General features: G+C 38.1%; 4 protein-coding genes across 17 annotated transcripts in view; 1 reads left to right on the forward strand and 3 right to left on the reverse strand.

The window, feature by feature from the left end:
• The window catches only part of Liprin-beta (liprin-beta 1), a 56,316-nt gene extending 47,106 nt beyond the window's left edge, over positions 1-9,210 (forward strand). For 7 of the 12 annotated variants that reach the window (XM_073085987.1, XM_073085984.1, XM_073085985.1 and 4 more), the window contains 9 exons: positions 16-214; positions 1,625-1,787; positions 2,689-2,911; positions 3,402-3,612; positions 4,125-4,340; positions 4,706-4,817; positions 4,929-5,025; positions 5,668-5,784; positions 7,187-9,210. In XM_073085987.1, coding sequence (XP_072942088.1) covers positions 16-214; positions 1,625-1,787; positions 2,689-2,911; positions 3,402-3,612; positions 4,125-4,340; positions 4,706-4,817; positions 4,929-5,025; positions 5,668-5,784; positions 7,187-7,261 — 1,413 coding nt within the window. In that variant the 3' untranslated portion in view covers positions 7,262-9,210. The remainder of the gene's footprint in view (positions 1-15; positions 215-1,624; positions 1,788-2,688; positions 2,912-3,401; positions 3,613-4,124; positions 4,341-4,705; positions 4,818-4,928; positions 5,026-5,667; positions 5,785-7,186) is intronic. The other 5 variants (XM_073085978.1, XM_073085979.1, XM_073085988.1 and 2 more) reach the window with 2 other exon arrangements.
• On the reverse strand, positions 9,117-12,235 carry LOC140751889 (testis-specific serine/threonine-protein kinase 6). 3 transcript variants are annotated; one of them, XM_073085991.1, is made up of 5 exons: positions 12,097-12,235; positions 10,924-11,532; positions 10,202-10,361; positions 9,524-9,655; positions 9,117-9,308 (listed from the first exon to the last, which is right to left on the reverse strand). In XM_073085991.1, exons 2-5 carry the CDS (start codon positions 11,512-11,514, stop codon positions 9,229-9,231), a joined length of 963 nt encoding a protein of 320 aa, XP_072942092.1. In that variant the 5' UTR covers positions 11,515-11,532; positions 12,097-12,235; the 3' UTR covers positions 9,117-9,228. The 3 variants fall into 3 exon arrangements, with proteins under 3 accessions (XP_072942092.1, XP_072942091.1, XP_072942093.1); XM_073085990.1 differs by lacking the exon at positions 12,097-12,235 and adding an exon at positions 11,715-11,999; XM_073085992.1 differs by lacking the exons at positions 9,117-9,308; positions 12,097-12,235 and adding an exon at positions 11,715-12,019 and having other exon boundaries at positions 10,202-10,368.
• Positions 12,236-13,335: 1,100 nt separating this feature from the next.
• Positions 13,336-15,495, reverse strand: LOC140751890 (testis-specific serine/threonine-protein kinase 3). Its single transcript, XM_073085993.1, has 5 exons — positions 14,302-15,495; positions 13,975-14,108; positions 13,643-13,720; positions 13,462-13,566; positions 13,336-13,368 (listed from the first exon to the last, which is right to left on the reverse strand). The coding sequence occupies exons 1-3, from the start codon at positions 15,170-15,172 to the stop codon at positions 13,661-13,663; spliced, it is 1,065 nt and encodes a 354-aa protein (XP_072942094.1). The 5' UTR covers positions 15,173-15,495; the 3' UTR covers positions 13,336-13,368; positions 13,462-13,566; positions 13,643-13,660.
• A 172-nt stretch (positions 15,496-15,667) lies between these two features.
• On the reverse strand, positions 15,668-21,530 carry Edem1 (ER degradation-enhancing alpha-mannosidase-like protein 2). The gene is made up of 8 exons (XM_073085989.1): positions 21,029-21,530; positions 20,631-20,927; positions 20,049-20,292; positions 19,469-19,619; positions 18,883-19,062; positions 18,048-18,304; positions 17,132-17,376; positions 15,668-16,783 (listed from the first exon to the last, which is right to left on the reverse strand). The coding sequence occupies exons 1-8, from the start codon at positions 21,127-21,129 to the stop codon at positions 16,060-16,062; spliced, it is 2,199 nt and encodes a 732-aa protein (XP_072942090.1). The 5' UTR covers positions 21,130-21,530; the 3' UTR covers positions 15,668-16,059.
• Positions 21,531-21,695: the final 165 nt, after the last annotated feature.

Raw genomic sequence — 21,695 nt, forward strand, 5'->3', positions numbered from 1 at the left:
CTGTTTCGTTTGCAGACGCCGCCAGCGAACTACGGGCGTCAGATCGAGCGCAACACGCACATGTACTCGTCGCTGCCGCGCTCGTCCGTCATCACGTCGGAGGCGCGCGTGGCGTTCGGTAAACTGAACAACATCAACAACATCAACAACAGCAACAACAACATCAACAACATGGTGGTGGCGCGCGGCCGCGGACACTCGGTGCCGAACCTAGGTCTCTGGGGACGCTTCACCCCGCATGCGATCCCCGCTGCACTCTACCCCGCTAGCCTTTCGTACTAGTAATCCCCGATGTATCCAATTTGTAACTAATAATGGTTTAAATAGCTTCCCTGCTTTTTTATCAAAAGGCTTATGATACGCCCGATTTGTCTATTATTTTTTTTTAGATATTTTAGTGATTTCTGTACACCATATACGTAATACAAAATAAGTTTAATTTTTCATAGGCACGATCCGCAATAGTAAGGAAAAAAATATAAAAATTCCTTTATATTAGCGGGAATGTATTGTTACAGGAATTTTCACAGTCTCAAATATTAAAAAATATTTCTCTGGTTTATTCTATGCAAGTATTTAAAATATTATTTTTAAAAGATAATAACTGTTGCATCTATCATAATATACGTTGTTATCTGTGAAGTATTTAATATTTTGAGTTAACTGAATGAATTAATATTTACATTTTAAATCTGCGACTACATTGGATAAAACTCATTCCATGCTAATATATGCATAATATTTCTAAATCTACTTATTATAACATTAATGTTATTCGGTAAAATATTAATTATGACTGGCAATCTTTAAATATTTTTTAGCTTTTTTCACCTTTCGTTACATTCTTAAAACTTCACCTTTCAATATGTCTATCATTCATTCATTTGCTTATGTCGTTCCTTGACTGCATCTCAATCATTAGACCTCGACGTTACTGTTACATATTGTTTATTAAAGTATGATTAATTTCCAATTTGTAACTAATCGAGATTTAAGGATATATTAAAAAAGTCGAATTAATTCTGTTACATAATATATTCGATTCTTGGTTTATTTATTTTTTATAGGCGGCACCTTGTAGTACGAGGCTCGAGTTGCATGATTATTGCTTGTACATTTTCGGAGCTTATTCATTTTGTATAAGAACATGTATAGTATGGATTTTAATGTTATAATGATGATGATAATTTTATGCGATGCGATATTAGAAAATGTAAATAAGTATCAAATTACAATCTTGGTGTGTTAATTTTTTGTAATCGATAAAGTGTAAAAACAAAATCACAGATACGTTGCCACTTAGAGGACTAAAATGGTTGCCTCATATGTAAGGGTGCGTAAATACCTAAATTTGGCGAATGCGCTTGTTCGCGAAAGACAGCTCGCGAGTACGTGTGGAGTATATAGCATGTTCTGTTTACATGTCGTTCCTACGGAGTGCGCGAACCGCACTGTATAAATGACATAAGAACTGAGCACGCACGGATCACGCGCATACTGTGAGCCGCATGTAACTTGTAGTTAAATAGGTGCGTCAAACTAACGCAGGCATACAAGAAGCGTGCACCTTAACGTCTGTGGGTGGTTTCCCAGCTCTATATCGTTACGTCGCGCGGTGTTACAGCGGAGAAGGACGAGGCGGTGCCGCGCGGCAGTCCGTCGCCGTCGCTGCGGGAGGTGCGCGCGCGGCTCGGCAGCGGCGCGGGCGTGCGGCTGGAGGGCGACGACCTCACGCGCGGCGACCTGCGCGCCTCCACGCAGCGCCACCGCCCGCAGACCATGCCCTGGTGAGTGTTGCTCTGCACTTAGCATTATTTACCGAAGTGTCTTATCGTTGAGTGCAAACAGCGAGTGTAAAATATTATCTTGTGAGTCAGTACAATTTTTCACACACGTTTACAAGGTCTGAAATAAGATAAGCGAAAGTTACTTCCTAGTTAGTATAGTCCGCGCCAAACTTCTAGTCCGCTTTTAAGTTGTTGCGCGCAGGTGTAATGAGAGAGCCCATGCGGTCGAACACAACTACAAGCATATACTCCGTAGCAACAGTAAAGGCATCCTAACGCGGCTATGTACCCGCGGGCGAGAGCGGGCAGCGGACGAGTGCCGAGGAGGTCCCGCTCTGTCTTCGTCCCGCTAATATCTACAATTTTAATTTCTATATTCGGAGCGGACTAGCAATTTGGCGTGAACTCTACCATTGCAAACTGATATCTTTTATTGATGAGGGCTTACATGGAATGTAAAATATTGACTTGTAAGTAAGTACAATGTTTCAAACACGTTTATAGATTCTGAAATAAGATTAGCGAAACAGTCTTTTCCGAGTACCTACTAATTTATTTTAAGCTCCCTATAAAGAAATACAGTTTTAATAATTGAAATTGTCACTGTAATTTATTTTCGTGTTTGACAAATATTTAAAAAAAAAAGTAGTTTTTAGAGCATTTACGAATTAAACGATATATCTCTGTACTTTTTCTTCGATTTCGTATTGTGTGCACCACTTAACTAACTGCACATGTCAGCAGCATTGTTCCGCGTAAATTATACCATGACAGTCGGATACGTAATGGTAAAACAGTCAGCCATTTTACTTATGTGTCAGTCAATTAATGTTTTCCTTCAATAACAAGGCGGTGCGATATCTATACTTATCTATGACAACATATAACACTTACACCGCAGGCAAACAACCGACATCCGGCAGTGGGACTGCGATACGACATGCGGCTGGTTGGAGAGCGTCGGCCTGGAGACGTACGTCCCCGCGGCGCGCACGTGGCTCGGCGCCGCGGACAGCGCGCGCGGCGTGCTCGCCGCCGCCTCGCCCGCCACCATCGAGAAGGAGCTCGCCATCAAACACCCCATGCACAAGAAGAAGATCGTTCTGGCTGTCACGGATATGTTGGTCAGTCGAGGCGTCTTTTTCTGTCTCTTAATAATAAGACTTAAATCATTAATTTAATTTATTTTTATTAAAAATTATTTAATATTGAAGGTGACCTACAAATTTCAGTTGCGCTGGTGTGGTGTCGACGCATGCTGTCAATTCGCAATAGTATAAGCACGATTAACATCGCGTGCAGTCTCTAAGAAAAGCAAACAACTGTATACAATTAAACTTGTCGACTTAATTCGTGCTGTTTGTTTGTATTGAAACCGTATAGTCCGTCATAAGAAGCCGTTATTATTTGTTGTCATATAAGTATTTACTTGAGAGGAAATTATTGAGAGGAAAGTGTATACTTTCTTCTTATCTCCACCAAATTATTTCACAGTAGCTCTTGATACTGCTGTCCCCCTTATTCAGTTACTGTGACCAGTCGGCGTGGGACTACGTGTGTGTGCGCGTGTGGCAAATAGACTACATATCTATATTTATATGTGTGTGCTCGCAGGGCGGTCACGGCGACCCGCTGCTGACGGCGGCGGGGCAGCTGGACGGCGGCTGGGCGCTGCGCTGGCTGGAGGACGTGGGCGCGTGCGGCGCGCGCGCGGCGGCGGCCGACGCGGCGCTGGACGCGCGCCTGCTGCACCGCCTCACGCACACCGACCTGCACGCGCACCTGCGCGTCGCGCACGCGCTGCACGCGCTCTCCATACGACGCGGTAAGCGCACGCTCGAAGATTTGGACGCATAAAGCGTGCGCGCGATTTTGCTCGCGCAATTACGTGTCGCGCACGCGATGTATGCGTTTCTAATAAGCGGAATAACATGACACTCGTGTAATACTTAATTACGAAAGTTCAAAACTCTACACGCATCCTCCACACGACACGGTTACCTGTACTATAGACTTGTTGTATATTTTTCGAGTTAGAACTAGTCGAATATATTGTAATCACCTGGACGTAAATTGCCAAATTAAAAAAAAAATCCATAAAAGGTACAATCACGATAGCAGTAGTGAGTTATCATACCACGCGTAGGATTTATTTTTATCAAGATTCACTTACTTTGCTACATGGTCATGGTTCGTCACCTTTCGTTAAGTTTTTGGCGTGTTAAATGTTCGGCAATACTTTATTTCATTGAATGATTGAACATGTTAAAAATGAACATTGTACACCTTTTTGCAATATGTCCCCTGTTTCACCTATCACCCTGTGAATGTCTCCAGGTATCCAAGTGCTGCGCGACAACAAGTTCCACCCGGACACGATGATCCGTCGCGCGGCGGAGAGCGAGGCGGTGGCGGTGGGCTCGCTGGGCGAGGGCGAGGGCGAGGCGGAGCGGCCGCCCGCCGCCGAGCTCGCGCGCTGGTCCTCGCACCGCGTCATGCAGTGGCTCAAGGAGATCGACCTCGCCGAGTACGCGCCCAACCTGCGCGGCGCCGGTCAGTAATGTAGTGTAATGTAGAGTCCGCGCCAAACTGCTAGTCCGCTCCGAATATCGAGTCGCGTCGCAATAGATATTAGAGAGACGAAGACAGCGCGGGATTCTCCGGGACCTTCCGCTACCCGCTCTCGCTCACGGGTACATAGCTGCGTTAGTGTGCCCTTACTGTTGCTAAGGAGTACATGCACGTAATTGTGCGAGACTGCATTGACTGTCTGACTATACCTGAGTGCAACAACTTCAGAGCGGACTAAAAGATTGGTAGCGCATTGTTGCGAAGTAGTTTTTATCCTAAGTTTATACATGACATCTTATTGCGAAAATTTATCCACATAACATAAATGAATTATGTCTGAATTTCAGGTGTACACGGCGGCCTAATGTTATTGGAGCCTAGATTTACCGCGGAGTTACTAGCGGCGCTACTAAACATTCCGGCAAACAAAACTTTGTTGCGGCGGCATTTAACACAAAGGTATGTTATAAAATAACATTATTGTATGCTTAAATAAACATAAATTCACTTCGTGAGTTGTTGACCCATACAGAAATGTTTTATTAATAAAAGCCGTTGTCAAATTTTCAGATTTAACGACTTACTCGGTCGCGACGTGATACAACAGAAGCGAAACGCGGAACAAACACTAGGCTATCAGCCTCTCACAGCTACTACCAAATATAAGGTATATAATAAATTCAATTTTACTTATTCAATAAAAGATATTATATACTTTTGAAAGTGGTAGAACTCATTGTGGTTGGACTCTGAAGGCACCACCTCCCCACCTATTTCTGTCTTATAATAGAAAACGTTGCTGTCTTCGGATTTGAAGGGTGTGGTTAGAGATTTTTTTTATAATGTAGGAGTAGCAGACGAGCATGCAGTCCACCTGATGGTAAGTGGCTACTGCCGCCCATGGACATTCGTTATCAACCCCAGATAGGATTCGATATTCCTACCTGAGGTCGGCCACAGATGCGCCGCTACCCCTGAAGACTAAGCTGGAACGCCTCGGAAAAGTCTGTCTCCCTTACCAAACCCTTCAAAACAGAACACAGCCGCGTCTAACACTGCTGTTATTAGGTAGAAATAGGTGTGGCGGTGGTGCCGCCGGAGTCGAACCACAAAGGGTTCTACCACCCTCAGATATACTTATACGAGGCGTTCCAACGTAGTCCTCAGGGGTAGCAATGCATTTGTGTCCGACCTCAGGATTAATCGAATCTGGCGTTGATTACAGATGCCCATGAGCGTCAGTAACCATTTACCATCAGGTGGACTGAATGCGCGTCTGTTACTTCGATATTTTTTTAATGATTTCCAGGTACCAAAGAAGAGCCAGTTCTCGTTGAAACGCAAGAAGAGCAAGGACGAGTTGGACCTCGGCGACCTCGTGTGTCCACTACACGACGACTGCTCAGGTGACATTCCCACGTCGCCAGTAAGTCCGCTCTACTAACAATACTAATGTACTACTCGCGATGATAGAACGATTATCAAGTACAAATGGTTAAGTTGTAATTGTTTGAATGGACACGTGTCGTGGTGTTAAAACTAGAGGACTTTGAAACAAGTTGAGACAACCCACTTCAATCTACAAAAAGAGGTGTACCAGTTGGGTAAAGTAAGTTAAGTAAAGTTTTATTAAGAACTGAATGTATGTCGAGTCTACGATAATATACATATAATTAAAAACTTATAGTGTATGTTACGTTAATTATTTTTTTTATTATGGGAATAATCGTTTAGTTAAACTTGAAAGATTTAATGCAAATTCATTTTTACTTGATAATTGGTCTGTACGTCCTACCCTTTAAATGGTCCTATGACCCGTCTTCTAAGTTATATAATCATAGACTTAGTGGTAGTTTTATTTCCAATTTTTTACCCCGTTCACCTTTTAATTAAAATTGTTTGGACAATCTATTCAAAACAGTTGTTTTCTTGCAAAAAATGTTTGGTCTCTTGGGGCTATATATTTGATGTTATTATGTTATTATGTAGTATTACTTCACTTAGTTTAGAGTATTAAAATCAATACTTGTTTTAATTTAGTGGTCTTGTTTTAAAGTTCGTATTTCGGAATTCGTACTATGGTAAATACATTATCAATTGCTACACTTTTAGAAATTAAAATGCCATTTATAACTTTACGCTTTACAACACTAGTGCAGGGTTTGGTGTGTATCACTCATTTCACTTAACACAGTTAACAGTGGATTTTTATAAAGGATTTGTAATTCTTAACAAGCTTACACTTTTGTGGTTTTGGTAATAACTTTCTATACATTTTAATTTACTTGTTTGATGTTTGTTTAATGAATTAATCGATTTCATATATTATATTAACTCGCAATATACACATAGAGAGTACATACATTAGGTAAAAAAATAATGGTTTCTATAACTCGATTTGTTGTTGTAGTGATACCACTGTAACATCAACAATCCAAAGGAATTTATTTCTGCCATATAGATACATTTTAAAGGAGTTGCCTGGCAGAAAATGCTACAATGTCGTTACCGGTACCTGTTGAAGGTTTCCCCTCGTTAACAAAAAAGGATAAACAAGCGGACATCTGCCTAAAGTTGAATAATTGTACAATCACGCACATCTGTATAATCTAAAGTAAGTCATATCTGAAGACGATCACAAATGGTTCGCTACTGCGGGTTAAGTTGGAACTTCAAATGACTGCTTTATTACATTCCTACCAGAAACATTGAAGTACATTTTTGGCAAAAAGTAGAAATTTAGTGCACCTTTACTTCCAAAAAAAAAATTTTACTTCTGAAATTGTTTTGGTTTTTATCCTAATGGATTTATTGTAATGGTGTATCAGACGATGAGAGTAAAGGCAGCGGCGGGCGTCGCGTCGGCTGTCTGTCCCCCGCGTGACGCCGCGCGCGCGCACTAGCGCCTCCACTCGGGTCGCTCGGGCCATCCGGGCAACTCGGACCACGAGGGCTGTTCGGGCAACACGAGCAACCTGGGCACCCAGGGCAGCTCGGGCAACTCAAGCCATCCGGCCAGCTCAGGCAACTCGGGAGACCAGGGCAACTCGGGCCACGAGGGCAGCTCGGACAACTCGGGCCGTCAAAGCAGCTCGATTTAAGTGAACCATTCGGTCCGCTTGCGCTTCTTGAGCAGCTCAACCAATTCGGGAAGCTTGCACACCAACTCGGACTACCAGGTCTACTTAGGCAGCTCGGCGAGCTCGAATCACTCGATCCTCTCGGACAATCTGGGCAGCTCGGACCACTCAGCCGCCTCGGGCAGCTCCCCGTGAGAGCATGTATGTATGTGTTTCATTTGTATTTCGATTTTAATTTAAATTCAACGTTTCGGATGCTATCCGAGGTGACGTGTAATGTATTAATTTTTTAAATTACGAAAGTATTCTTGGTGTACTAAAATATCATTGGTGTCAGCTCGTGGTGCTATGTGCGAAGTGCCGACGTTTGTTTGTACGAAGTGTCGATCCTATTCTGTGTATCCGATGCGATCACAGCATGTTTGGCGTTAAAGTATTAAAGGAGCGATAATATTGTAACTAATTTTTATTGAGTTTTACTGCCAAAAATCATGTCGTGAATTTATTGGTTCATAAGATATTGAAGAGAAAATATTGTATTTAAAAAGATTATTATTTAAATTATAAATTAATATTTTGTAGGTTAAGTATTTAATTGGACTATCGATACTTTATGCCGAGTACACAAATAGCTGTAATATAAATGAAACTAAAATAGGTATATCGTAACGCGTGTACATATTCTATATTTATTACTATGGAAATTTTATTGTTATATGTGTTACTAGACCTTTTTATGTTACAGCTCCATGTGTACTTGGCCTTATAATCTTCAGTAAAAATGCAAATCATTACTACGGCAACAATAGACATTCCAGTGCTATATGCTATATATGTTAAACGTAATTCAGTTATCAATATTCCTGGATGGCTGTAAGTCGCATACTATATATACATCGGATAATTAAGTTTACTTAAAGTTGCATATTTCTATATCATTGTAATGCAGTACCTAGCCCAATATAATAATATTATGTAGTTAATAAAAATGACTGAAGAGCGACAATATGAAACTGGTCTCATTTCTATTTGCTGCAAGTGTTTGCATGATAGTCGTAAGCGTTATGCCAGTTGTTATTACGAGTAGTTGATATGTCAGAGGCAACCTATGTGTTGAGTTTTCTAAGAGTTTTCATTGTTAGCGATTAAAATGTATTTATATATAAGACATTGGACATATTCAATGTTTTCGTGCTCCAAAAATATAGTGTTTCTAAGATTTTAATACTTATATTGTATAAAACTTCTTTCGCACAACAAAAATCTTCAAAGGTTCAATATTCCATAGAAGTAAGGAAAATATATGGACCATAGCGTGCTTTTTTATGACTTGAATAGTTACATTTAAGGGCAACTGGTAGAGAAAGTAATATTAAATTCGATGTTTTAAATCTCAGGAGTAAAACTCAAAATGTGAAGCCCTGTACCTAATTTATGTGTCATATTTATTGGCGTCTTTTGAATTACGTTGTATTGTTTTCTCTATAATAGAATCCAAGTTCCTGTTCCTACCACGCTGTGCCAAATTTATATAAATGTTGTGATGTATAAAGAATACCCTTACGATGAAAGAACCCTCGTCTTCCATAACATGTAATACTAATAAGCGTATTATGTAAAGGGGTGGACGAGTAAAGTCATCACCGAATATCATTAAATTTAAACAACAATATTTTTAACAATTCATTTATACAATATTGTATTAAATAATTTATACAAATAACTTAAAGTCATTAAATACGAAATGTAAAAGATAATAAATACTGAATGAACTTCGATGTTTTATTTTTTCATGCGCTCTCCTTATCATCGAACAATGGCTGCGATCTTGGGTGGTTTGCGTCCGCATTTTTTAATATTTTCAAACCCTCTAAAAGTAAATAAAAACTTTTAAAGATAATTTCAAAATTACTTCTATTTTCAACGGATATAATCTTTCATTAAAATTAATTCCTTAATAATTATTAATTATAATATAATCGAATTCAAATCGAATCTTTACTAAATGATTTACTTTACTTTATAAGAAAAAATTGATGAAGAATCTTTGATGGTAAAGGTTTGTCTTTAAATAAATTTACATACCTTTCCCCCTCCCTTTGCGTCTCAACTCTGCCAGTCGCTCAACCTCAGTTTCTTCTTCAAAATTCTCCTTTTCCCTTTTATATGACTCTTCTTGGGCTTGTTTTAACAGCGATTCTTCCAAAAAAGTTAGTTCTGAAAATATAAATATACTGTCGTCACATCATCTGCTACGTTTATGTTTTTTCGGTGGATGATTTCGGTGAAAACATTTCATTGTTATATTGTGTATTGTATATAACTTTTGTAATGATTGTTTATAGTAGGTAGGTAAATTAGTATGACGATCTCTGAGCGGACGTTCAATATTGGTTCAATATACAACCTCCGACCGAGTAAGATTTATATAATTTACTTTACATAGTTACTACATTTTAGAGAGCGAACGCAACGCGATTTTATGTAGCGACATAGATCGACCCACAAAGTACCTTTTCGGTTTTATTGCATAAATTGCTTTATTTTATAAAATATATAATATATACCAATAAATATAGCGTATAAAATAAATAGTATAAACCAAATTTCATAGAGATACCTGCACAAATGCAGATTTTATTCGCATTTGAACGCTTAACTTTGAACGCTCTTCTGTAGAGTACCTCTACCTACGCGCTTATATCAATGCAATCGCTTTGACTACAGAATTGCTACTGAGTAAACGGCGTTAGGGTCAAGTACTAGTGAGCCTGGGGTCCATGTTGATCCAGGCCCCGTTGAAGACGATCCCGGCGGTGGGCCGCGCCTTCGCCTCGGGCTCCATCAGCTGCGTCACCTGCTGCTTGCACTCCGTCGACAGCTGGTTCACCACGCCCGTGCGGAACCGCCACTTGCGCATCACCTGGAACCTCATTAAGACGTTCTTATACGGAAATATTTGTGAGAAAGAAGAAGAAAGAAATAACTTTATTACGTTGTGCGTTTGTATACATATACATCAGCAGTAATAACCTAGTGGTTAAGAAACTCGTCCCCTCGATCCGAGGTTCAAATCCCACGCACCTCTGATTTTTCAAAGTGATGTGCGTATTAGAAATTAATTATCACTTGCTTAAACATTGAAGGAAAAAATCGTGAGGAAACCTGCACACCTGAAAGATGTATAAAAAAATCTCAACGGTATGTGTAGTCCACCAACATGCACTTGGCCAGCACGGTGGACTATGGCTTACTTCTTCTCATTCTGTGGGGAGATCCGTGCCCAGCAGTGAGACAATAATGGGTTGATGATGATGATGACGATGTATACATATATCCGACCAATGAAAATAATATAAGTACATGACATTTTATAGTGACGATTATGTAAAATTGAGTCAACTATATTTAACTCTAAAATGTTGTTAAAAAGTTATTAGTTAGCCGAAATTTACGTACGACACTAATTTTACAAAATTGGTTACCTGTTTTTCGTAAAGTTTCTTGACTGACGTTTCATTAAATGGTAATGCCTTATTGAGCATTGTGTAGAGAATTATGCCTATGGACCACATATCAGCTAACTTGGGCAGGTAAGGAACGCCTTTCAGAACCTCTGGAGCCGCGTACGAAAGGGAACCGCAGTAGGTCTCGCTTAAGATATCGCGGTCGCGCTGTCTAACGTTTCTCGCGAACCCAAAATCTGTTATCTTTACGTTGTAATTGGCTGTAATTAAAATATTCTCACACTTCAAGTCCCTATGCGCTATGTTCATCGTGTGAATGTAGTGAATACCCGATAGTATCTGTCGCATCCAAAGTCTGCTCTGATTCTCCGGCACAGCGCCGTTCTGAGTCAAGAAATCCAACAGATCGCCATTTTCAGCGAAACGCAGAAAAACGAAATATTTCGCACGACGTTGGAAAATATTCGATACATGTACTATGTGCGGGTGATTTACTCGAATGAGGACGTCTAGCTCTCTGGGAAGGAACTTAGTGAGGTAGTCTCGAGGCGCCTGCGCAGTGTCTATAACTTTACAGGCCAAGACACTATGTCGAGTTTCATCGACCATATGAGTTGCTTTGAAAACCTGCAAAAATCAAGTATAAGAGTTGTTATTGTGCCCTTATTCAAAAGCAATGTATTAAATATTTATGTTTGGTTTTCTATCATAATAAGCGGGATCAAGCCAAATAATAGCGACAATAGCTGGTGTTAAGTGTTTAAGGAGGGTTTTTTTTGAGGCAATCGTCACGTATATCTACAAATTACTTTAGCGTAAGAGCCTTCGCCAATGATTTTCTCCAAGATAAATCCTTTTTCTTGCAATACTAAAATGTCGGACTGCGTTGTACTAAGATCTAGTTTTTCGGTCATTGGACCCATGTATATAACTCTGCTGCGCACATAATTACTTCATTTTCACTTTTATTGGCAGCATAGTGGATGTATGGTCGAAAAGTAACAATTTTAGTAATATTCAGATTTGATGAACTACATTTTTGTATCGACAAAAGTTGACATTAATAATCATGTGGGCTGTCAAAAAAATATATCTGTCTTGAATGACAAATAACGATTTATAAACTAAAATGTAACCTGCTTAGATAGATACATGATTTATTTTTAAAATTCATATATCAATAAAACGTACTACGAAAAGGAAGAGCCAGCCATTGGGCGCGTTCCCGGATTAAGAGAGGCATGTGAGAGGCCAACCTCTATGTCAGGCTTTGTTTCATATATTTGCAAATTTTTCTGTTGTGTATCTTTCTCTTCTCGAGCCCTTTTGAAAGCCAATGTCTCTTGTTGCGTCCATTCTGAAAATCACGTGTATTATCTTTTATACTCATTACTAAATTATCCTTTTATAATTAAATGAAAAACCTCAATCACACACTATAGTGACCAAAATATATATTTCTGCGTGCAATCATCATCAACCCATTACTGTCCCACTGCTGGCACGGGTCTCCCCTCAGAATGAGGAGGATTATATTGGTAGACTTCACATACCTTTGAGATTTTTTTTTAAATCCCTCAGGTATGTAGGTTTCCTCACGATATATTCCTTCACCGTTTAAGCAAGTGATAATGAATTTCTAATACGCGTACGCGGGTGTAATTTCTTGTACCAGGATTTGTTACCTGACAATCTAGAATCCATAGCAATCCAATGGCTGTTAATTATTTGATCGACTTTAATTCTGTGTAGGTAGTTTGGCTCCAACATAGACGTTATTAAACGTTTGCAATTATCAGATAATGAGTCTATGTATCGCGATCTAAATTTCCAGTTTTTATTCACTTGCGCCTGATACAATTGCTTTATGTGTTTGTCTTCAAATGGCATTGCTCTGTTTAGCATCACGTAGACTACAATGCCCAAGGACCAAACGTCTGTCGGTTTGGGATAGTAGGGTGTTCCTTGTAAAATCTCCGGTGCAGTGTAAGACAGGGATCCGCAGAATGTTTCGCTGTAAATTTCTTTTAGCTTCTTATCTACACATATTCTAGCGAAACCAAAATCTGACAGCTTTGCGTTTTGGTTGGCGGTTAAAAGAACATTCTCACATTTAATGTCTCGGTGAGCGATATCAAGTTCGTGCATGTAATGTATAGCTAGTGCCAACTGCCGGGTCCAGATTCTCGCTTGATCCTCTTGCACTGCACCTTTTTGCAGAATGTGCTCCAGCAAGTCACCGTGCTCCATGTACCTCATAAAAATAAAATATTTGTGTCGTCTTTGAAATATACTGTGCGTGTGGACCAAGTGTGGATGATTGAGCTTTATTAACATATCAATTTCCCTAGGAAGAAACTTTTTTACAAAATCCTTAGGTGCCGTGCTCGTATCTATGACTTTGCAAGCCAATATTGATAGTTTGTCAGTTTTATTTGGATTGCGATATTCAGCAAGAAAAACCTGAAATACAATTTGGAATCATTACTAAAGAATAACATTAAATAAAAAAAAAACAGGGAGCTTTGCATGCCAATAAATTTGTGTCCAAGATACCTTTGCATATGATCCCTCGTTTATTTTCTTTAATATTTTGTAGCCCCGAGCATTTAATGTTAAGTGTTCAGAATTCGAAAGTTTTATGTCATCTCTGATAAACACCTGGAACATTCAGAGTTAATTAAGATTCATTGTAGATGTTCATTTTCCAAATATAACACACACAGTTTTAACTAACCTTTGTTTTTCCCTCCATTTATTCTTGTTTTCTTTGTTTAGCTGTTATACTGGCTAGTGATTTTATCATTTCACTGGCCTGGAATATAAAACATAATTTTCCAAATTAGTTCACATTCACAATATATATTAATCTGAAACTGTTTGTATGGTTTAGTGTAGAATTGAATTGAATTTAAACAAATTTTGAGAACTAAAAGGCAGCTTGCACTTTATTTTTGCTGGGAAAAAGCGAAAAGCCCAGAAAGAGCGAATGTTCTAAGAGTTTAACAAAGTTACTCCATTAAGGATAGCTACAAAGTCGATGATAAATTATTTTTTAGACATACGCACCCTAAATGCAGAATCTCTATGTTGCCTGTCCAAAATGTCGCCTTGTCGTTTTGGTGGGTTTCTGTGTGAATCTGATAGTCTCCGCCGCTCTTCCCTGGCTCGTTTTAACGCTGCAGCTTCAACGGCGTTTAAAGCTATAGTTAGAGAAAGTATTTTTATTTGTCAACAAAGAATATTCGACTTTTTATTTAGTATTTTACTCAGTTTTAATTAAAAAGAAGAAAACCCGTTCTTTACATAAATAAAAGGGCTTTAAAAATCAGTTATATAAAAGTTAAACCCATACTTAAATATTACATATTTAGAATAATCTGAAGAAATACGTACTGGTCAATCTACTGTCCATTGCAATCCATTCAGAATTAAGCACTTGTGTAGCGTTATATCGTAGTCCTGGATCTGGTTCCAGTAAATGCTTCACTACAGATTTGCATTCGAGGGAAATAATACTCGCTACGCGCGATCTGAAGCGGTACTTTTTGCCCATCTGCTGCTCATATAGTTTACGCATACGAGTATCATCAAATGGCATCGATTTGTTTAACATAACAAATAGAACTACTCCCAATGACCACAAGTCTGTTGGTTTTGGTAAATACGGCTTTCCTCTTAAAATTTCAGGTGCGGCATAAGACATAGAACCGCAATATGTTTCGCTGAGAATTGGCTGATCCTCCTCATCGACACAGAATCTAGAGAATCCGAAGTCGGAAAGTTTAACGTTAAAGTTTGCAGTTAAAAGTACGTTTTCACATTTAATATCTCTGTGCGTTATCTCCAATTCATGAAGATACTGTAGACCTAGCGCGAGCTGTCGAAGCCACACTCGCGACTGGTTCTCTGAAACGCACCCGTGTTTCAAAATATAACCCAGAAGGTCCCCGTTTTCACTGTATCGCATAAAAATATAATATTTAGTTTTTCTTTGAAATATGCTATGTATGTGGATAAGATGGGGATGGTTCAAGTGGATAAGAACATCTATTTCACGGGGTAAGAATTTCACGACGAAATCTTTAGGAGCTTTCGATGTTTCTATTATCTTGCAAGCAAGTGTGATTTTATTAGACTCGTCCTTTCCAGAGTATTCAGTCAAATAAACCTTTGCGTAAGCTCCTTCTCCTACGTATTTTATGAGTTTATAGCCTTTCGCAGATAATGTATTTTCTTCCGATGGAGAACTTTTCAAATCGGTCATGATAATGTGAACCAAATGATAAACATGAGTTTTCCGTTTTCTTTACACCACCGCCCGAAGTACTTCTTGGGCCATTTGACCAGCTTCCACCGGGAGGAAAAGAGAGCATTTTTATGTGTTGATATAGTTACATTACTGAAATTTTATATTATTCCCCATAAGCTGTTTGTTGACAAGGCTTTGACTCTGCCTTGTCACTCAGACGTAAAGATGTATGACGCTATATTTCTTGAACAAAGAAAATATTAAGCAGATAAAGGAAGAGATAATTTTAATAAAATGTTAAAATAATAAAATATTTTTTCTAATATTCAGACAAGAATGACGGTTCCACCGAAAGCCAATCTCGGCTCCCCCTCGCCTCACCTGAATCACCGCACCTCACCACATTAAGTCACCTCACCACTGCTGCATGTTACAGATGATTATAATACTTGAGCTTTACTCTATCAAGTTACTTATTAACTATGGCATGATCAAATCAAAACAAGAAAGTTTATCATCAGTCTCTTTATTGTAAACAAATTTGCATACACAAATAAATAAAATTATATTATGTACTTCTCAAAACAAACAACGGAAAAATAAATTATCTAATGTTCTAAATGTCCTTAAGTTACATTAATTCGTACTTATATCATAGGAACAACATAAAATATAACTAGAACACGATCCGATCGCACGATATCTACGTCATTCTTATCTGCTTTTAAAATAGTGGTGTAAGCTACAGGGAATAGCTATACTCATTTATTACTAGACACCACTAAAAGAAATTGAGATTAAAGTGTGTAAAATTGTGATTAAAATTCATGTATTATGATATAACACTTTTATAACACATTTTCCATGTACTCAAATGCTGATGGATGAGATAAAATAAGAAATTACACTTGCAACTGCTTTTTGGATAGAAATTCACCGGCAAGCGATATTCTCTCTAAGAAAGATGGTGCTGGCGTCAATAGAAGTTGGTATTGATCGACGTGTGGATGATCTGGATACCGCTTTTCCTTGCGAATTCTCTCCAGCATGTGCTGAGGTTCGCATTTCGACCTGGCCTTCCATTCCGAACTAAGAAACTCCTGCAAAACTTTAGGCAATATTTTGAAAGCCTTCGTTTTCGTGTCGCTTGCCAATATTTTTTCCATTTCTTCTGGTTGCCGTGGAATTATTATATCATCAACTTCTACATTTGATTCCTCGTCTGTACTATTCTCAGGAGTAGCATTGGTATTTTCGTTGTCTTTGGGATTATTTTTACTTTTATTATAAAATCTATGAATTCGTTCTTTCACTATGTCGCTTAGATTGGTTTCGTTTTTCACTTTCTCCCTTTCTGTTCCATCAATGTTCACATATCCAGTCCTTGTTTCAGTTTTGATTAGTACTTGATTCTGGTCTTGTTGAACAACATTATCAGAGTCATCTACTGTAGTATTATTTTGAGTAACATTTTGGTTGGATTCTAAATCATTTTGGTGTGTGCCTTCAGTGGTGTTCGTAATATTTTGTTGTTTAATTGTTGTTGCATCAATCATTGTCATAAATTGAATATTGTCTTCTTCTTCCAAAATCTGGTAAACTCTATGTACTTCGCTTATGTTTATTCTGGGAACAAAATACATTACAAATGTACTTTAATGTAAATTTTTTTACATGAAATATTACTTAACTGTAAGTCACTAGTTTGGGATCGCTTTTCCTTATAATAAATTACAAAATTATAGAAAACAATGTGATATTTGGAGTATCTTGGAGTCTCTCATCATCATCTCTACTCTCAGTTATTTTAGTATAAGAAATAAATGTTTTATATAAATAATACTTCGAGAATACCTTGTAAATGTTTTTAAAGTATGTGTCGCGATCTACTGAGGACTGCAAAGTTTTTTAAAAAATATATAAGAGGATCACGGGGCATCATGCAGTTTAAAAAAAACATAATTCAGAACTTACCCCTGTCTCGCTTCATGGCAACAATAAAGCATTGTGGGATCAATGGGATGAGCTTCAGTGTTAAAGATGTACCCGCCGACATCCACGATGCATTCACCATTCGGCGTATTAATTACTTTTCCCTTCACACCGGGATTGTGTATAAAATTGTCTGGGTCAAACAATAGATACAAATACTTCGTTGTTTCCGCTAGGAAAAACGATTCCATACGGTCTTCCTTCCGGTGATCGCGAACGTCTTTTATCTGAAAATACAATATGTTTCATAAAAGAGGAATATAATCAATTTCTTACAATAAGTCTCATGACGCGTCCAAGGAAAGGTTGCAGTTTTTTTAGGTGATGTCATGAATTCCATTATGTATATTATTTTCTATATTGATTAGATGTAGATATTTAATGAATGTTATTAGTTATTACCTAAGCGTCTAAATAGGTACCATTTATAGACCTATTTGTATGCGTGTGAATTGTCGTGAGTGTGCGAGCGTGCGTGTGACGTACGTACGTAAATAGAAACGTAATATAGTAACGAGTCGCGTCGCGATAGCAAATTGCAGATATTAGCGGGATGAAGGCAGCGCGGGACCCTCCCGGCACCTGTCCGCTGTTCGCAGATACATGGCGCAGTTAGTGTGCCCTTACGTTACGGAGTATATGCTAACTAAAACTGGCGTTTGGCGCCGACTATACGTTTGTCACTATATATTTATTTACGTGCACGCGTGTGTAGCGCCTGCTTGTTTGTGTGTGTGTATGTGTGTGTGTGTGTGTGTATGTGTGTGTGTGCGCGCGTGCGTGCATGCGTGTGTGTGTCGTGTTTCTGTGTATATGCGTGCGTGCGCTCTAGTGCGTGTTTGCTGCGCCTGCGTGTGTGCATGTGTTCGTGAGCGTAACGTGTGTGCGCGGTACCGACCGTGGCGTACCCGCAGGGCGTGCGCGCGCTGTGCTGCAGGCTGCGCAGCACGTCCTCGGCCATGTGCAGCAGCACGGGGTCGCGCGTGGCGCGGTACAGGTACATGATGGACTCGGCCAGCTCGGGCCGCAGCGGGTAGCTCTCGCGCGCCGCCGCCGCCTCGCGCGTGCCGAAGTTGTACACCTCCGGCGTGAAGCCGTACTGCCGCCACACGCTGTGGTAGTTGTGCAGGATGCGCATCGCCGTGTCGCTCTCGCCTGGTGTGATATTTATATTTATCACATTATGTTAGACTATTTAAATAAAGGCAAAGTAGAGGATTATAAACCCACGTGAGTAATATTGGCTAAACCACTTTTCGCTTCACTCTCGCCTGAAACATTACTGCTATTAACATTAAATATTTATATTACGAGATAAATAAATAAATTATTGCATCTATTTTTAAGTAGCATGATAAAATTATAGCTTAAAAACATAGATTAATAAGATTACTCACTCCTAACAAGAAAATGTAACCAGTTATGAGAGTTGAAATAGTTGCATAAAAAGTTTTGCCATGTCTTCATGCAGAAATGTCCCTAAAATATTTGTAATACTTACTTATTTATTATATAAATTACGCAGTATTAGTAATTTATTCGTAAATTTTCTCTAAAAATGTTTTTTATTTACCACGAATCCAAAACAATAACTGACAAATCAGCCATATGGCTCCATCAATTTCAAGGCGGCAATATCTTTACTTAGCAAAGCTTAAAAATCAGACTATCTACAAGGAAGACATATTTAATAAATAATAAATAGCATGTTAAATATGAAAAATGGAACTGACCAATTAAGCTGAGCACTCCTGGCCAGTAGGACTCCAGAGATTGAAACACAGGCAGTGTGACATGCCCTCGCAACATTGTGGCCCACACGTACCAGTCGCCCTTCCTCAAGTACTTTTCAATCACTTCCTTTGCCTCCATAAACATAGACATTAGCTCTGGTCTTTCTAGTAACAATGCTCCTAGAATAGAAATACAGACAAACAAATATAATAAATTAAATTGCATATAAAAAGTGTTATGTATTAAGATTTCATATAAATAGTGATTGTAAAACATGTAGGTAGGAAAACAATTATGAATAAAGGGTTTAGTTTTTGCTTATCAAATCAACTGGAGTGTTTCATTTTAAAAAGTATATTAGTTTTTTAAAGACAAGCTTGAAAATAGTGGAAATAGGCATAGAAGTGCTTTATTCTTGTACACCACATGAATTCACAGGCTCAGGTGACATCTTTTTAAACTGATATTTAAGAAATCTTCCATTCTTTAAATGATTCTTCCACAAATCAACATGGAAGACAATTGCTACAAGAATGCACAGACACACTATATGTAAAGTGTAATGATGTTTTATTTTTATCATACCTTTAACTAAGTATTCATAATAGGAATCAACACCTCCCCCTATGCCAGCATCCTGTGCAGTCCATCTGCCAGTCATCACATCAATGTGGTTCCCCAGGAGACCAATTGGTGATCTGTGATGATACAGTGCCTTTAGGGCATTATAAGCTACCTGAAAATATTAATTTTAATTCAGTTTTTAGCATCTTCACTCACTTTTTTACGAAACTTAGTTAATAAAAATATTGTTTTTAATATTTTTATTAACTAAGGTTGAATAAGTTTTATTGTACAAACAAGACCACCATATTTATTTCTGTGTTACAAAAACTATGTAAGCTGCTGTTTTCTGGTTTGTTTGTTGATGCTAAGGAAAGAGACTTTCTAATATGACACTTTAACTTCATCTTTATAGCTTTTCTTCAAGATCTCAGACAAAAAAGAGTCCTTAATTCATGGAACTTAGATTAAAGTCCTATGTTATATGGGGTTGGTTATAGATGTCCATTGGCTGCAGTGATTACTTAACATCAAGTAGACAACATGTCTATTTCTACTGCAGCATTACAACCTCAGGTACATAAAAACAATCAATCAATACCTCTTCATACAATGGATCTCCTGTCAGTCTACTTAGAGTTCCAAATTCAATGATGAAGGTACCGATTCCAGCAGTGCATGTAACTGTAGTTTCACCTGGAGGGACCCCTGAACGGAGATTTATGGTGCCGTAAGGCATACCGGTTGTGGTGTCAAAGGCCGCTATTAACCTTTGAGCCACATCCTCTGCGAGGCGCAGGAGAGGACCATTGCAGGGCCAACCTGGTTCTAGTTTCATGCCTGTTCTGTGAAATAGAAGACAAGTTCTTAGTATCGCATTAAGTGAAAACATAAGTGTAAGTGCAGTATAAATTCCATTTTTATTTATTCTGTGTTAAAACTGAAAGTAACATTATCTGTGTGTTACAAAAGACCTATTATAAACCATTATTGTCACTTTCACCTCATGAATTTGACTAAATATAAGAAATAAATATTCTTGAATATATTTAATTAATTTAATGCTGTAATTATACTTAATCTGACTCTGCATACATAAGGAAAATTATAAAAACTTAAAGGAGATTAAACAAGGAAAAAATACTGCAATGTGTTGGTGTGTATATTAAATAGATTAACTTACTTGTGGGACAGTAAATGGGCACTCAACAAGCCTCCGACAATTCTAATATTAGTTTCAAATACTGATACATTTATGTCTGCATCAAAATTCTGCTTTTCCAGTACTATGTCCACTACCCTGTTGAATTCAGTGTAGTTGCCCATGATCACCAGCATGTCCAGCGCGTCTATGAGCGTCAGAGAGTAACTGCCCCAGGTGTCCACTCCATCACAGCTTAAAGGCCTCAACTCATCATAAGGATAAGCATATTTCAAGTAGCTATCGTAAGCGTGCTGAAACATATCCCTAACCTCCTCTCTGAAAACAAATCACTTTGGTATAAAATTGTACCAACTGTAACCATCGTAAACTTAAGAATATATATCTCTTATGTTCTAACAAAAAATATATGGCCTCACCTTAATTTTAAAAGGTCTTCTTTCGTATATTCCCGTATAGTATAACAAATTTCACAGCCATAAGAAAGAAATAGCAAAATAGTAAACAAACGCATATTCATTTTGTTTATTTTTATTATATGACACAAAAATTCTGTTTGAATAATTAAATTATAAAATGTCACACTAATTAATTAACGGCGTGAAGTGGTAAATAATAAATATTAGTATTATTTACAACATTTTAAATGGATTGAAATGTCACGTCATTTTTTTTATATTAGAGGCTAGAGGTGTTCCACTTAAACATCGGAACGATCACTTTAAAAAAGACTGCCTTAACGACGATGACAAGATCTTGTCACAAGATAGAATTATAAATTTCACAAAATATACTATATTATATGGATAATTCATATTATATCTACTTTTATGTAAAAACACTGCTATAAGTTTTGGCATAAAGAATATTAAAAGAAGAATAAGAATAGAATAATAATTATCATTTCTATTTCACCACTGTCGCTTAGGTTGCCAATTGGAACCTTATTACATTTTTTTTTTATTTTTCGAAACTGATGTCAAGTGACTTTAATTCTAAGTCCGAGTAAAATAAAATAAATTTAGAAAACTAAATGTTTTATTTGTATTTATTATTATTAATCTGTAATGCACCGTTATTATTTAA

Source organism: Epargyreus clarus, unplaced genomic scaffold, assembly GCF_041222505.1.
Source record: "Epargyreus clarus isolate Ecla_fem2 unplaced genomic scaffold, WU_Ecla_fem_2.2 ptg000023l, whole genome shotgun sequence".
Lineage (NCBI taxonomy): Eukaryota > Metazoa > Arthropoda > Insecta > Lepidoptera > Hesperiidae > Epargyreus > Epargyreus clarus.

Excerpts from the sequence above, each read along its gene's own strand:
- LOC140751889 (XM_073085990.1), bottom strand. The coding sequence starts at position 11,828 with ATGGGTCCAATGACCGAAAAACTAGATCTTAGTACAACGCAGTCCGAC. Across the intron at positions 11,533-11,714 it reads GCGAAGGCTCTTACGCTAAA|GTTTTCAAAGCAACTCATAT; the intron begins GTAATTTGTAGA and ends TGATTTTTGCAG. Across the intron at positions 9,309-9,523 it reads ACGCAAAGGGAGGGGGAAAG|AGGGTTTGAAAATATTAAAA; the intron begins GTATGTAAATTT and ends ATTTACTTTTAG.
- LOC140751890 (XM_073085993.1), bottom strand. The coding sequence starts at position 15,172 with ATGACCGATTTGAAAAGTTCTCCATCGGAAGAAAATACATTATCTGCG. Across the intron at positions 14,109-14,301 it reads AATGGACAGTAGATTGACCA|CTTTAAACGCCGTTGAAGCT; the intron begins GTACGTATTTCT and ends CTCTAACTATAG. Across the intron at positions 13,721-13,974 it reads ATAGAGATTCTGCATTTAGG|GCCAGTGAAATGATAAAATC; the intron begins GTGCGTATGTCT and ends TTTATATTCCAG.
- Edem1 (XM_073085989.1), bottom strand. The coding sequence starts at position 21,129 with ATGAATATGCGTTTGTTTACTATTTTGCTATTTCTTTCTTATGGCTGT. Across the intron at positions 19,063-19,468 it reads TTATGAATACTTAGTTAAAG|GAGCATTGTTACTAGAAAGA; the intron begins GTATGATAAAAA and ends TTTCTATTCTAG. Across the intron at positions 16,784-17,131 it reads TGCCATGAAGCGAGACAGGG|AATAAACATAAGCGAAGTAC; the intron begins GTAAGTTCTGAA and ends TTTTGTTCCCAG.